Source organism: Peromyscus maniculatus, chromosome 5 (genome assembly GCF_049852395.1).
Source record: "Peromyscus maniculatus bairdii isolate BWxNUB_F1_BW_parent chromosome 5, HU_Pman_BW_mat_3.1, whole genome shotgun sequence".
Taxonomy (NCBI): Eukaryota; Metazoa; Chordata; class Mammalia; order Rodentia; family Cricetidae; genus Peromyscus; species Peromyscus maniculatus.
In genome coordinates this window covers 67,657,018-67,673,394 of record NC_134856.1, presented here as the reverse complement: position 1 = coordinate 67,673,394, position 16,377 = coordinate 67,657,018, and the positions used below count along the sequence as shown (strand labels likewise).

General features: G+C 44.6%; 1 protein-coding gene across 36 annotated transcripts in view; it reads left to right on the top strand.

Moving 5' to 3' along the window:
* Positions 1-16,377, top strand: part of Svil (supervillin) — a 208,478-nt gene that overhangs the window by 120,926 nt on the left and 71,175 nt on the right. For all 36 annotated transcript variants that reach the window (XM_076572497.1, XM_076572514.1, XM_076572515.1 and 33 more), the window contains 5 exons: positions 651-708; positions 3,008-3,099; positions 10,256-10,313; positions 10,436-10,587; positions 12,513-13,122. In XM_076572497.1, the coding sequence (XP_076428612.1) occupies positions 10,306-10,313; positions 10,436-10,587; positions 12,513-13,122 (770 nt within the window). In that variant the 5' untranslated portion in view covers positions 651-708; positions 3,008-3,099; positions 10,256-10,305. The remainder of the gene's footprint in view (positions 1-650; positions 709-3,007; positions 3,100-10,255; positions 10,314-10,435; positions 10,588-12,512; positions 13,123-16,377) is intronic.

The window sequence follows — 16,377 nt, the reverse complement described above, 5'->3', positions numbered from 1 at the left end:
CAACATGCATGTGTTTCCTGCAGGTTGCCTGTCCTCCGATCTCCACATTGTACTGTGGCCCATGCATACCCACACACAATATGCATGTGTTTCCTGCAGGTTGTCCTCCAACCTCCACACACATACCCGCACAACATGCACATGTGTTGTCTAGATTTTAATAACAGCAGAAAAGACACACCCATTGCTCTTCAGCGCCGCCCCCACCTCCCCACCTGCTCTAAAGGAATCTCTAATCCACCAGGCCCATTACCTCATTCTCTCTGCTTATCTTGACCCAAATCGCCTAATGATTTTCTCTTTTCCCCCCTCCTCAGTATATAACAGTTATTTGGTATTTAATTGTTTGAGTTCTTTTTTTTTTTTTTTCCATAACTAGTTGAAATGGCTCTGAAGGATGTCAGAGTGTTTGTTTAACCTGTGAGCTGGGCAGGGGCCCCTTCAGAAGGGAAGAGAGCAAACCAGAGCTTTACGTGTGAGATTCGTGTGTCGAGTTTGATTCTCAGAAGGTGCCAGTTTTGTTATCTGGTTAATAATGTCCTTTTTACTTAAATTACAAGTTCAAGGGGAATTTGAAGGGCATCTTCCCGTTTGAATATTCCTAAGTGACTGTGTAACTATTTTAACATTGTGCTATTTCTTTCCCTTAGACTTCAACAGGAAAAACTTGAGCTTCATCGGATTCCCACATCAAAGAAAAGCTGACAGGTAACGTAGTCTGTGTTCAAGAACTCTTAGGCTTTGGAGATATGTGGTGGCTTTTAAGATAACCCCTTAAATCCCTCCTTCTGTCCTTGTGAAGAGCTGGGAATAGAACTCAGGGCCTCACACATGCTAGGCAAATGCTTCCCAGTGAACCTCATGCCCCCCAGATTTCTAACCCACGAGTTTGTTTGGTGGTGTGTTTTTGCCCAGGGTCTTATTTAGTTATATCAAGAGCTGGTGGCATGACTCAGTGGTATAGTTCCTACCTAGCCTGTGCAAAGTACCAGGTTCAATTCCAAAACACACGCTTGTGTGTGTGTGTGTGTGTGTGTGTGTGTCTGTCTGTCTGTCTGTCTGTCTGTCTGTCTCTCTTTCTGTGGGAAGCAAGATGACTTAACAGTATTCCCAGACAATAGCGACTTTTCTATACACCACGCTGTTTCTGGGAACCATTTGGGGAATAGAATGTATGCTTGTGTCATTTGTAATTAATTGGCATTTTAGGAGATGTTAGCTTTCTTTTTCTCTTACCCACCTCTAAGCTTTTGAATCTGTTCATCCGGGAGCTTTTGATTTTTAAGCAAGGGCTTAGCCTGGTCCCTCCTGTCACTTTCTCCCTCCCACCCATCTTCCTTTCTTGCCTCCCTCTCTGCACCCACCCACCTGCCCTTGTGAATTCTTGTGGTCAACTTCCTTGCCCTCGGGGCATTATGGGTGCCAGTCTAATTTACCTGCGGTATACTCAGATCCTGTAGCACATTGCTGGTGTAAGACAATGCAAAACTGAAAGAGTGTGCCACCCGAGGTGGCTGCATTGGGTCTTTCCCTGTAGGCCGCTGCCCACAACACAATCAGACAATTCTAAGCCCAGGTGCAGAGTCCTCCCCAGTGCACTTCGGCATGGGTCGCAACCTGGACATCATTGTGCTAGGATGAGCCAACCCCTGCGCCTGCCTCCCTTCCCAGCAGGTGCTCTTGTCCCTAATCTGTTGTGGCTCTGACACTTTGCTACAGAGCACTTGGTTCCTTCACACTGTAGTAATGAGTTGTCTGAATCTGCTGACTGTTGGAGAGTGGATCTTATAAACACACTACACGGGAAAGTCTCTGGTATATCCGGTGCCTATCTGAGTATAAAGTGAATGAGAACCGTGACTCGGGATAACAGTTAACAAAAGCACAAATGTATTATTTGAGTTGCCCATGGTTCAGGTCTTAATGGCACCTTGGTCTCATTCCATAACCTTTCCCTAGCAGATTATCTTAATTATAATAAAGCTAGTAAATAAGAAAAAGAAAGATAAGGACAAGGAGAGAGAAGGGAGGCATTATTTAGTCAAGGATAGGAAAAGTATAAATTGGAAGTCAAACACTTTGGTGACTTTGGCTCAATGGGACACTAGAGTTAATAAGCCATTGCTCCTATTTCATGTGTGAGCTGACTGCAGTAGCCCACCTGGCAGGACAGCAAATGTCCAATGTGCCAATGGCATGAGGGGCTGTATGCATTACAAGAAATACAGTCCACTGGACACCAGCAAAGAAAGCCCAAATTATGAGGTGGCAGGGTTTCACCTTCCCTGTCCTCTAATTCACCTTTGGATAATTAGCAAGAAGCCAGCCCTGGTGGAAATAAATATTCAAACCACAGCAACAACTGCAAAGCAGGCCAGCCAGTGGCCAGGCGTTTAGACACCTCCGGGTCGTGCGGACCTGGAGTCTCGTGAAGACAATGGGGATCGTGGCTGGGGCTAGGGTCAGTACATGGGGAGGAGACAGGACGCGCTCCGTTCTTGTACCCGTCTCCCCTTCACTTCCTCTTGTAATTAGGACTTTTTCTTGGGACTTTCCTCCCTTTTGCCCTGGCTGCTGTTTAATGGTTTGAAGGCACCTATAATATAAATATAATTCATTTCTGGAAAAAGCATCCAGACTGCCTCAACAAAGCTGCTGGCTTTCTGAGGAAGAGGTTGTAGCCCTGGAAGGTTGGGTGTGTAAGCCTGACTCACTCAGCTGTTCTGGGATCAAGAGAGTGTTGCTAGTCTGAATAGAGGAATATGGTTCACAAGTTTGGCTGTGTTTTTCCCACCACACACAATAAGCAGCTACTAATGCCAGTGTAATACACAGTTGAATACATATACACACATTACCATATTAACATAAATGTAAATAAGTGAAAAAAGTCATCAGTATAACACACATACTTACATTTGATTGACAGCATGGGTTTTATACTTCGTATTTTTCACTTAATATTCTACATCCTGATTTAATGCTGTATTAATGGAATAACTTTTAGCTTTCAGAAAGAGTTTTGCTTTGACGATAAAGAAGAGCCTACCAACCACAGGCGAGGCCTTGATGCCAAGTGTTTAGCTGCGCTCCCTAAAGGTAAGACAGTACCTGGGCACAACTCTCCATGACTCTTGCTCTGAAGGATTCTCACCAGCCTCCTGTCTGGTCTCTTCCATGTCTCTTCCTCCCCTCTCTAAGCAGAGCTTCAGTTTAGGAGCCTTCCCTGAATTTTGCGCCCCATCCTTCTGGGCTTTATTCTTCCCACCAGTTGCTGCTGGCAGCCTAGTGAAAAGGGAGAGAGAGAGAGCACAGTGTCCATATTCTCTTTGGCCTTGAGCCTTCCCAGGGGGGGCTGGGAACTTAGCTCAGTTGGTAGAGGATTTGCCTAGCATGCAAGAAACCTGGGTTTGATCCCCAGCACCACATAAACCAGACTTGGTGGCACAAGCTTAAAATCCCAGTGTTGGTAAGGTGGAGGCAGTGGGGAACAAATAAAATTCTGCCTCAAGGGGGGAAAAGTGTTAGGGAGCGAGAGGGGAGGCCCAGCAGTGGTTGAGAGCACTTGTTCTGGCGGAGGACCTGGGTTTGCTTCCCAACACCACGTGGTGGCTCACAACTGTCTGTAGCTCCAGTTCCTGGGGATGGGTCCTCTTCTGACCTATGTAGGCACCAGGCATGAACGTGGTGTACATACATGCATGCAGGTAAAACATTCATATGCTTTAAAGAGAGAGAGAGAGAGAGAGAGAGAGAGAAAACACAAAGTTGGGTGGCTCTGGAAGAGTTGGAGGAGGGGAAATGATCAAAATTATTATATGAAAAATTTTAATTAAAAATATAAAATTAAATTTAAAAATTTTTTAATTCAAGCTAACTTTCTCTAAAGGCAGCTGGTCTCCTAGGCTCCCATCCTTCTCTATCCACCCACTACCCCCTCCTCGGGGTTGCTCACTGTACCTCGCTGCCTCTTCCCGATGTAAGGGATTTATGCTCAATAATGTGTACCCTTTTAAAATAAAATAAAATAAAATAAAACAGTGTCTCACTATATAGCCCTGGCTGTCCTTAAACTCACAGAGATCCACCTGCCTTTGCCTCCCAAGTACTTAGACTAAAGGCATCACTGGTCTGGCTTTCTTATATGCAGCAGAGAGCTGATGGATATGGTATCGGTCATCTTTTGAAGTTTTAAAATATTTGATTACACTTATTCATGTGTGTATTGGTGTGTGTGTGTGTGTGTGTGTGTGTGTGTGTTCCAGAGAATGCATTTGGAAATCAAGGGCTAACCCTGGGGAGGTGAATTTAGTTTTCTCCTTCCACCATGTGTGTCCTGGAGATTGAACTCTGACCCACTGAGCCATCTAAGAGGCCTCAGCAGTCACCTTTTTGTATTATGCTTTCCTTTGGCAACAGGGGCACATGCATTCAGCTACCTGCACCTGCTCTAAGCTGGCTTCCTCTGTTTTTGCCTCTGACAGGTTTTAAACATTGCCTCATCATTATTTCCCAACAAGAGCTGTAGCATGAGGAATGATCACTTGAATCCAAAATGTGTGTATCCAAACAGAGCAAAGGAGTGCTTCCTTTATGAAAGGCAGGTTGAACCAGGCAGCGGTGGCGCACGCTCTTCATCCCAGCACTCAGGAGGCAGAACCAGGTGGATCTTTGTGAGTTCGAGGCCAGACTGGTCTACAGAGAGAGATCCAGGACAGGCACCAAAACTACACAGAGAAACCCTGTCTTGAAAAGTAAACAAAAAAGAAAGAAAAAAAGAAAGAAAGAAAGAAAGAAAGAAAGAAGGAAGGAAGGAAGGAAGGAAGGAAGGAAGGAAGGAAGGAAGGAAGAAAGAAAGAAAGAAAGAAAGAAAGAAAGAAAGAAAGAAAGAAAGAAAGAAAGAGAAAGAAGGAAGGAAGGAAGGAAGGAAGGAAGGAAGGAAGGAAGGAAGGAAGGAAGGAAGGAAGGAAAGGAAGGAAGGAAGGAAGGAAGGAAGGAAGGAAGGAAGGAAGGAAGGAAGGAAGGAAGGAAGGGGAGCAGGTTGAGGAAAGAACAGGTTTTTTGGGGGGGGGGGTTTCCCTCTGCTCTGAAAGGGGAAAAAAAGTTTAAAAGAAATTAGATCAGAAGACATTTTCTTTTAATAGAAACCAAATCCAATTTCAAAGGCACACAGACAATTTGGAATGTATCCCAAGGAGCTAAATAGATGATATGCCCAGACAAAGTCTCCTGAGGATGGGCATTTGAAAAAGTTCCAGGGCTTAGCCTGCAAGCAGAACTTAGAGCAGGCTTCGGTTTTTCAGTATCTATACAACTACCAGGTGAGATACATGCTTTATTGTGTATCATACCCAAGGAATAGTATGGAGAGTTATAGGCATGCAGATAAGATTTCCTATGAAGAATGGCTAGAACTGTACAAGCACCACACTAATCCGGGGGAAATGTGCCCCAAGATTCCCAGTAGGCATCTGAAACTGGGGCAGTGCTCACACTCTGTGTGCCACTTTCTTTCCTGTGTGTGTATACATATGATCAAATTTAATTTATAGGTTGGGCACAGCAAGAGATGATCAATATGGCACACTGAGAGTTATGTGAATGTGCAGCCTGACTCTCAAAAGATTGAAGACTGTGCCTATCCTTGGAGAACACAGCTGAGAATAAGAGCCCGACACTGTGGAAAGCTGGGCTGGCTGTCAAGAGTACCACTTCTAAGGGAGGAAGTGGCCCATGCCCGAGCTCACACTCGCCTTGAGTGTTCGGGAAGGGAGGAGGCTAGATGTGCTCATGGCAGGCCTGTGCTATAGAGGATTTGTGCCTGGATGGCTGTGCGCTCCAGCACGAAATGAAATACTCCTTCAAGCTGTTGGGAGTCTTCATAAAGGACAAAGGCACCCAATTTCATCCGAGACAAAGCTGTGTTCAAGTCTAGGATTATGATCAAACCTAAGTGTAAAAGAGAGCAGTTAGGTTTCACTGTAGCTGACAAGCATTCCCTGATGAGGCACAGATCTGTATAGCAAGGAAAGGTCATTCCCTACCAGTGGAAGCATCCCTCTTCTGTCTCCTCTGCCCCAGTTCCTCTGGATAACTACTTCAGTGAGCAACAGTGTGGTCAGGAGACAGGGAAAGCTGCTGGGTCCTGAAAACTCATACTGTGATTTCAATCATAGCAACATTGAAAAAAAATAGGTTATTGACCAGTTTTCTTCCGAAATTCATACAGTTGATTATGAAAATAAGTACAATTTTTCCAAACTGAAGTGTTGAGCCCTGTGTACAAAAAAACATGTTTCTGAACTCATAAAGCTTTAGCCCTCTACTGTTGTTTTTATGTCAGCTTAGTGGCTGCACACAAATCTGCTGATATGTTCATTATTGTTCACAGCCCTATGGCTCTGCAGTCAGTGCCCCACCATCCACTCAGGCCACAGCCTGGCAAGACCTCTGATTCTGTGCCCTGGCTCTGCCACAGCCGCAATATGTAGGTTTAAATTAAGTCTATATTATTCTATTTATCAATAAGAATCAGGAGTCAAAGGCTGGGTTGAAAACCTGCTAGCTCAGAGAGGTTGAATAGCAACTAGCTGACCTTGCTTTTTGGCTGGAGATACCACAAGAGACACCTCTCTTCCCTTGTCCCAGAACCAAAAGAAAGCTCAAACACTTCCTGTGCGTCTTCTCTATCCAAATTGACGGCTTTTCTATAGCTAGTTCTGGTCAGCTAGTTACTGGCTCCCGCCCCCCTGATTCAAGGTAAACTTTATTTAACTGTTATTTATTCAACAGTCTCAGAGCATCACAGTGTGATCAAAATGTCCCACAGCACTCTACAACATCTCAAAATGTTGCTAAGCCCTACCTCCATCTCACCTCAGGCCCCAGGCTTCTTTATGCCTTAGTTTTGATGTCCTTGAATTTGGGCAGGTCGGCTCTTAGCAGTATAATGCTGACAGAGGAAGAATTACGAATCTGGGCTTTGTCCTTGTGTTGTTTGTTTGTTGCTGGCTTGTACTTGGGCCCTCAGACAAGCACTGCACTAGCTGGATCCCAGCACCATTTTCTTCCAGTGACAGAGAGTTTTATGTTGGTTTTTAAGTTTGTAGACATCACTTTTTCACTTAATGAAAGGTTTCTGCCTCTGTAAAATGGAACATTAAGATGGTTGTTTCTTTTCCCTCTTGGACTCATCATACCATCAACATTCTTGTTGATGAAGGGAATAAAAATCTTTACTACAAAAGGGCCTTTGAGATGCTTTGGCCCCTGCCACCCAAACCTGATGACCCAGAACCTACAGGGTAGAAGGAGAGAACTGACCCCCGAAAGCTTCCCTCTGACCCCGTATACAGAAGCCATGGTACATATGAACCTACAAACACACACAGACACACACATACATAAATGTAATATATATTTAAATAAAATAAGTCTTTGACTATGTAAACATTATAGTATTAAATAGATTTTCCATTTTAGAATTAAGAAGTAGAGATACATCTTTGTCTCTAACATTATTATTAAAATATAATGCTTGCACCACAGAGTTCATCCATGTAAAGACTGTGCTTCATTGACCTCTGACACATTCACAATTGTATGTCCGTCACCATAGTCAATATTAGAGTGTCTTCACTATCCCAAAAGAAACCTCACACCCTGGAGCCATCATTTTCCCTGCGAGGCCTCTAGTTTGGTGGTTACTTCCTGCCTTTGTGCTGGCGCCTGCAGCCCTCCTGTGGAAGACAAGCCAGTGTTCAGATCACTCCAGTCAGGCCTGCGCTCTCAAGCTGTCCCAGGACAGGGAGGAGCATGGTCTTGGCGGTGCGCTACCACTGACTGACCTTTCTATCCAAGTGCCTGCTATACTTGAGTTTGGAAGACTAAGTTCAGTACTGTCTTTACCAGAAGTTCCCCGTCTCCCAGAAGTGAAGAACTAACTGTATTTCACAAGACAAGCCCTTGGCAGACCTAATTATCCCGAATACCGCTGGAATATTCTTCTTCCAAAGAATGTTTGGTAAATAGGTGCATGAATATGAGAACCTACTCTCCAGTTCCCATAAAGGCCTTAATTGAAAACTGACCCATGAACTCTTATCAGAAATGGCAAAAGACTCGTGGATGAAGAAGGACCATTCAGAGTTACTCAAAAGAGCCCATGGCAGTAGCTGTAAAGTGGATAATTTAGTTTAATAAAAAAATCTATGCATTTGAAAACAAATAGAAGAAAGTTTTCCTTCTATGGAAACTAGACTGTCTATGGTTGCAAATATCTGGGCTGTATATTGACTACTATATGGAACCTGTGCCATTTAGGAGTTTTAGTTATGGCACAACATTTAGTCAATTGAATTATGGATGTTGACTCTAACTTTAGGAAACATTTTTATTGCATGTTTTTAGGGGAATTTACATTGAATGATCTTAGGATAAAGAGATATACTGCAGCCAGGTGGTGGTGGTGCACGCCTTTAATCCTGAGCGCTGGCAGATCTCTGTGAGTTCGAGGCCAGCCTGGTCTGCAGAGCGAGCTCCAGGACAGGCACCAAAACTACACAGAAAAACCCTGTCTCGAAAAACAGAGAGAGAGAGAGAGAGAGAGAGAGAGAGAGAGAGAGAGAGAGAGAGAGAGAGAGAGAGAGAGAGACTGCAGCTTGCTCTTAAGTGGCTTGAGAGTATAATCAAAGTATCCATAGAAAGGGGAAAAGGAAGAAAATTAGTAAAATGTTAGCATGTCACAAGGGGTGTCTTAGAGAGCTTCTAAGTCTGAAATCACAAAAAATTTGTTGAAAGAGTTTAAAGGGTTAGGATTGGGGTTAGTTTTTATCCTGCTTATATGTATATGCACCATGTGTGTGCCTCATGCCTGCAGAGGTCAGAAAAAGGCATCAGAACCCCAGGAACTGGAGTTACAGATGGTTATGAGCCTCCATGTGGGCACTAGGAATAGAACCTGGGTCCTCTACAAGCGTACCCAGTGCTCTTAACTTCAGAGCCATACCTCTATCCCCATCAGCAAAAGTTTTAAGGCAGATGCCACTTAAAAATAAACACCCAAGCTTCAGTCTCTGAGTACAAAGACCATTGTGCGAATCGTATTTATATATAGGCAGTTTGACTCGTTGTTAAAATGCCACTCAAAAAGAAACAGCAGAAACTGAAGTGGATATTATTAGTTCAGTGACAGAAAATTTGACTAGTATGCAGGAAGCCCTGAGTTCAGTCCCTAGCAGAGCAATGATAGTTACTAATTAATTAGATGCTATGTCTTCATTGCCCCTTAATTTCTCCTGTGGGTCAGCCTTTCAGAATGTTGACCCTCAACTATCAATCTCTCTTTCATTTCCTGCTAGCTCCTCCCCGTTTCCTGATAGCCCCTCCTTCTGTCCTGGTCGTCCCTTGGCCCCTCCCTCTTTTTCTGCTGACTCCTTGCTTCAGGTGCTCTTAAGAATTGATGTAGTGAAGGTAGAGACAGATTAAGAGCCATTCTCTGCCAACTTTGGCCACCTCTCCAAAGAGGCAGTTGCTTGTCATCTCAGTCTGCCCTGTAGTCAATGTCTTGCTAGAACCTTCAACCACACCAAAGCATTTTCCCTGGTTCTCCAGTGATGCCAGGAAAATCACATTATCCTCCTAGATTATAGCCTGGAAGCAAATGTTACCACTTCCTTCCAGTAAAGCTCAAGTAGAGTCTTGAGACCTGATTTCAACTGTGGTTAAAGGAAACACAGCCATGTATTGACAGACGTTAAATGACAGGGTGACGTAGGAGTGACTGTGTATGCATGCTAGGAGGTTGCAGATGACCCTCTGGGAACTCGTGGCATATTCTTTGCAAATGTCTTCCAAGATAAAAGCTTCAGATACATGAGTATACATAACCAAATTTAAAATAGATACTAGGATTCCTGATAAGCAAAACAATTTAAAAAAATAAACCTTACTAAAGAGGCCTTGTAGGTTAAGCCCCCTGTGACTCTGAGTGAAATAAGACTGACTGTCTTATCCGGTATGAGTTTATTTGTTAGCCCAAAGTGTGATGTGTGTGTGTGGGGGGGGGGGGAGGTGGGGTGCTGCGTGCGCACATTAACTTGTTTCACTTGTTTCCCACCTAAAAACAAACTCCAAGGGAGCAGGAAGCTGGCCGTGTCATGTGGGAGCTGAGAATAGATATTTTGCTTGAGTGAATGAAAGAAACACAGACCCACTAAACACCACATTGGTTTTGTTCTTCTCTGCTTTGTTGTAGTTGCAGAATTAAGAAAAATCTTCGAACCAAAGAGGAAAGACTTTTTAGAGATGAAAAGGTAATGTACTTGTTTTGTGTCACGCCACTGTTGGGGAGAGATGTTTACCACAGCGGTGTTTAATTTGTCTCGTAGTGGCCTTTTCCACGCTCACTGTGGGTTTTCTTTGGTCTTCTGTGCAGAAAGGAAAGAATTGCCAGGCGCTTAGAGGGAATAGAAAATGACCCCCAGCCCATCCTGTTGCAGAGCTGCACAGGGCTGGTGACTCATAGACTGCTGGAGGAAGATACACCCAGATACATGCGCGCCACAGACCCTGCCAGCCCTCACACTGGTGAGTACGTGGCTACGCTAAGCAGGGTGCTTGTCCTGTCACACCTCACCTGCCTGATCCTGGGATGCTGGAGAATGAGATGCTGGACACCAGAATCAAAACACCAACCAAAGCAGCTACAGGAAGGAAAAGCTTGTCTTGACTCACAGTTTGAGGGGACACAGTCCATCATGGCTGGTCACACACACCCACAGTCGGGAATCGGGATGGATGCTGTTGCTGCTCCCCTGGCTTTCCTCTTTTTCACCTTTTTATTCAGTGGGTTGATGTCACACACATCAGGGCAAATGTTCCCTTCCTAGTTAAGCCTCTGAAAAATGACTCCAGATCTAGTCAAGTTGACGATGTGCATTAACCATCACAGCCAACAGCAGTACACTGTGTGTATATGTAGTCTCTTCAATACAGGCCCCTTTAGACACGATCCGTCAGAGGCACACATGATGTCCATTTCTCCATACTCTCATGGCTCAGCACAGAATCTGCTGTTAAAGTCTATTGGTAGATGTCTGTCTGTAAAGGGGGGATACAGATATGTGCATCGTAGGTTACACTAAATATCCAGATGCCTAGCAGAGGGGATAGCTTCTTAGAGCAGGAAAAGTGAAAAGCAAAGTTGGGCCTTGGATGGCTGCAGTCACTATCCTCAGGATACATGCAACAAGGCTGTCTATTTTCGTGAGTGTGAATGTATTGCATATTGATTTTCAACATGCTGAGCATGACTTAGCTTTTCCTCGGTCATGCCCTGTCACTGTTACGGACATTGTTTACCCCACTTGACCTCAGATGGAACAATACAATTAGGGCTGAGCTTCCCAGCCAGGTCCCAGGCTCAGGCTCTGAGGTGCTGCTTTTCCTAGCCATTGTTTCCAGTTTCCTCTTCAGAGGGGGGCTCCTGATCTCCTAGCATAATGCCCCAGTTTGCTGGTATTGGTGGCTTTTGATAGAGAACTACATGAAAAGCCAAGAATCTATACCCAAAATCAATACCCAGAAACAAATCCTTGTGTACATAATGTCTTCATCCACATAATGTTTAATTTAACCATTAAAGATAGTGAGGAAATTAATTAATTAGTGAAGTTTGTTTTTAGACATTAGTTAGGTAGCCCACACTGGCTTAAACACACTCTCCTCCTGCTTCAGCCATCTGCTGGTGTTACTGGCATGCACAACCAAGAAAGAATTATTTATGAAGATGTTAGGAATTGAGATGAGGAAAGGACATATTCCTCTTTCCATTTCATACAAAGCCCCAAAGTAAATTCTGGTTAATCTTATTATAATTCAAACGAAGTCATTGGAAACTTGAAAACATAGGCATATGTTTCATTCATGTGAACTTAAAAAACAGATGAAGAAATCTCCAAATGATGAATGAGTCAGTATTACTTAGAGCGGTGTAGAAATTAATTTCACAGCCTAGCAAGTGACTGAAAGGTCTCAAATGCCCTCATAAATAATTCAACGTTTTGATGTGTATATGTGTTTGCATGTGTGTGGGCAACTGGGAAAAACCACATCTGTAAGTACAGATACCACTCTGATGACTGTGAAACCACAGTCCATCTCTTGTTAAATCAACAAATGTTCTGGTGTCTGCTGTCTTCTCTAGGAGAATCTGAACCTGCGCTTTGACCCCATAGGAAATATTAAACTCAAAAACAAAACATAAAAATAAATAAAAGGGAATAAACGAGATGCCAGAGGTGGCTGGAGAGTGTGGGGGACAGATGCAGTGTGGCTCTCAGCTTTCCCACTTTTCCTGGGGGGACCCCAGGCTCCTTCCGTCAGCCAGCCTAGATGAGATGGGGCCTTCAGGCTGGGCTGTCTGTGAGCATCAGGCAGTGTGGAGGGCTCTGAGTATGACATGGCTGTCTGGGCTTGGTCCTCCTATGTTTTATCCTGTGATCTTCTTGTAGGGCGATCTAATGAAGAGGAAGACAGTTCTGGGTCTTCCTTAGAAAAACAAACTCCATCTAAATACTGCACAGAAACCTCAGGCATCCACAGTTCGGGCTCCATGGACACCCACAGTCTGGAGTCCAAAGCGGAAAGGATCGCAAGGTACAAAGCGGAGAGGAGGCGGCAGCTGGCAGAAAAGTACGGGCTGACCCTGGACCCGGAAGCTGACTCCGAATACTTGTCTCGATATGCCAAGTCTCGGAAGGACCCAGAAGTGGGTGACAGACGAGGAAAAGGTGACAAGCAGGAAGAACCGAGCAAGGATACCAGTTCCTTGCACTCCAGGGCCGAGCCAGGGCCCAGGACCAGCTTGGTAGAGTCCCAGGACAGCGCCCCCCTGGGGAGCAACATGTCTGACCAGGAGCTGCTGCTCAACTTGGAGAACCAGCGGCGAGTCCAAGAGCCCCCGGTGGCAGAAGATGGTTCCCCCGCCTTCTTTTCTGAGCGAGGCACCTCCTTCTCTGAAGTGCCAAGGTCCCCAAAGCAAATGTCCAGCTCACCACTGCAGCAGCCAGCCTCCCCGAGCCTCCTGGGTGACCCGCCAGTGCCCCTGGAGGCCCGAGCCAGGTAAGCCCTGGGCACTTATTCCGCCTTGGCTGTCACAGCAGTCTTGGAGGGTCTCCATTCACTGTAGAGATACTTCGTAATTTCTACAGTATCTGACCAAGCCTTCCACACTTCCTGTCTTCCCTCTCTCCTCTGTCGGGGCCTTCGGCTCTCCTTCAGGCAAACTGAGCAGGTATCATGGGACACTTACATAGAGGACTCTTACTGTGTTTCTGGCCCAACTTAATTTATCTTTTTGTTCCCTTTTTGGTTATGCCCAAGACTTAAGTTTTGGGGGGATGGTTTTGGTGGCTTATGCCTAGAATCCCAAGGCAGGAAGAGTCATAGTAATGGGAGAGAGGTCTTTGTTTATGGCACAGTCTAATTGATAAACACTGAAGGACCAGTAAGGCAGCACTATATAAATATGTACCAGTAAGGAGAGTCACAGCTGAGAGGAAGCCCTTGACAAAAGGACCAACCAGCCAAACACAAGAACAGCTCCTGTGTGGGAAAATGAAAGAAATCAAATACAAATCCCAGCACTCAGAATACAGTCGAGAATGCATGTGTGTTTCTAAATTTAAGTTGAAAAGAAATTGCTGTCCATGTTAAAACACTGTTTACTTAAATACCTGGTTTAAAGGGTCAGCCTGAAGGTCTGGGTGGATTCCTAAAGAGCCTCTTCCATTCAAACGAGCAACAGCTTTATGGGTGAATTGAGATGGGCTGGGAACCTGGAGTCAAACAAACTTATTCTGGGGGAGTTATTGTGTGTGACACATAGATATATGTACACACACATATGTGAACAAATATTTATTATATTTAAGTATGTGTTGGGAACATCTTTTGTTGCTTTCACTGGGACACGGTGGTAAACATCCACTCCCTCTTACATGGCAGTGATGCCCCTGAGGCAAACATTTTAGGTGCTGACGTTTTCTCAGCCCCAAGCCTGTCATCATGCACTTAGTCACGCAGACTCAGATGCTTAGATACTAGCCTCTAAGGTCATTAGATTCTATAAGTCCAAAGGAAGTATTTTGAAAATCTTTATTCAGCCTTGGAACTAAAGTACTTGACGCTGAGAAACAGAGAGACCCATTCCCACATATTTTAAAGAGGGTGTCTTGCCGACAAGTGCGCATTTCATAGTAGAAGTGCTGTGCTTGATTTAGCTATGTGTATCAAAGGAAATCCTGTTCCTATTTCATTTATTTATTTTGTGTGTGCATATATGTGGATGTGTGCATTCCCGGTGTGATGTGTTGTGCTTGTAGAGGTCAAGGGACAACTTGCAGGGGTCAGTTCTCTCCTTCCACCATGTGGGTCCTGGTGGTCAGACTCGGGTCATCAAGCTTGGTGGTAAATACCTTTAGCTAATGAACTGCTCCACCAGCCAGCTGGCCCCCTTCATATAATTTGTATGTAGAACAAAGAACCCCAACAGATGCTGACTTAGAAATAAAAAATAGGTCATGCAGGAAAAGGAAGACTTAAATCTCAGATTTCCATACAAAACCTGTTTCATGTCTCTTCCTTGTATGGGAACAATCTGAAATATTACTAGTGAAATAACAATTTGGGGGCAATATATATTTGTTTTGGAAGTTTTAAGTATTCCATAAAAATAATCAAGAAGGTTTTAAATTAAATATTGGATAGAGGGGTGGATGCTGTAAGGCCCTTAGCTCATCCTATCATGAGCTTGGGAATTGATACACACTTTATTGTGAAGAAAATGAAGACTATACATTCTGAGAAACTGGGGCACTGTAAGTCAGGCCCAGCCCACTTTTTGGATGCTTCCAAACCCTTGGAACTTCAAGGTTTGCATCATGTGAAGAAGGCTGTTCCCAAGATGAACCATGGCTTGTGAATTCGGCAAGAGTGTGGAAACAAAAGCACCAGTACTTCTTAACCAACAATATTGTTATCAGTGTGGTGGATAATCCTGTGGATTTTTTAGCCTTAAAAAATATGAACTCCTGCCCCCACCAAAGTCCTGAACCCCAAGCTCTTGTTTAATCCTTTATGCAACTCTTATTTCCTTATTAAGAAACAGACAGACAGACAGACAGAAGCACATAGTTGTTATTCTGTGAGGGCAAATGCAGAAACTCTCAACCTGGGGTCCCAGCTGTTGTGTGCCTGAGCATCACCCCATATGTGTCATGTAACTAAAAGGAGGAGAGTGAAATTCAACACCCCGTCCTCAGAGCTGACTCTCCAGAAGAGCCTTGTTCCTTACTTCTTCATTACTGCACCCCAGTCCCCCTCCAGCACTGTGTCTCCCAGACTGTGTCCTGGGTGACTCTAACCCGACAGTGGAGAGGTCATGGAGAACAGAGCTGAAACTTGACCTGAAAGGAGTTACCTTTGGTGGGTTATGACCTAGACAAGGCTCGCCTTGGGTACCTGGGGACTAGTAAATCATACCCCGCGCCCTGAGACAGGGTAGCATTCCCTATGTAGACCAGGCTGGCCTTGAGAACTTGCAGAGATCTGCCCATCTTTGCCTGTGGTGTGATTACAGCCATATCTCTCTTACCTGTTACAGTGCTGGAGTTTGATGGCCTGACTTTTCTTTGTTACTTCTCAGAGCTAATCTAGCTTCATATTCTGCACATACCAGGAGCTCAATGATACATGTTAGCCTGAGTATGAGCTTGTATCTGCCCCAGTGGTTGCCTCATTCTGGGATGAAACAACAACATATACTAGCCCAGGAAGGTAGAGCAGAGGCTGGACACAGGAGTTCTTCCCACATTGTTTGCACATCTCCTAATGAGAGCTTTGAGTCCTGAAAAAAAACCTCCAGAACCTCCAGTCCTCATAATTCTGGTTGCTGCTCATCTGTCCATGTTCTATAGAGATGTCTGCAGCGAAGTGTAGCATCTGGCATTCATCTTGTCTCAATTCCCATCAGCTCTGGCCAGCAGCTCTCTGCCATGTCCTGTGGACATCAGGGCAGAGCCCAGGAAGCAGATCTCAGATCCGTTCTCTAAAGAGGAGCCTTCTGCTGCTCCTCACAGATCCATTCTGTTACGAGGGAAATCATGTTCATTTCCCTACTATGCCAAATATCCGCTGTCCAACCTCATCCCACCAACTTTGGCTGCTAATAGAGATTAACTCGTTCCTTTTGGGGTTTCATTTAATTCTGTCCTTACTGGCAAGTGGCAGTTTCATTGAATTAAATACAAACACGGTTCCTAAAGTGCCAGCCTGTAACGTATAGCAGTCGATGTGTGCAAGTGAGATTTCCAGTGT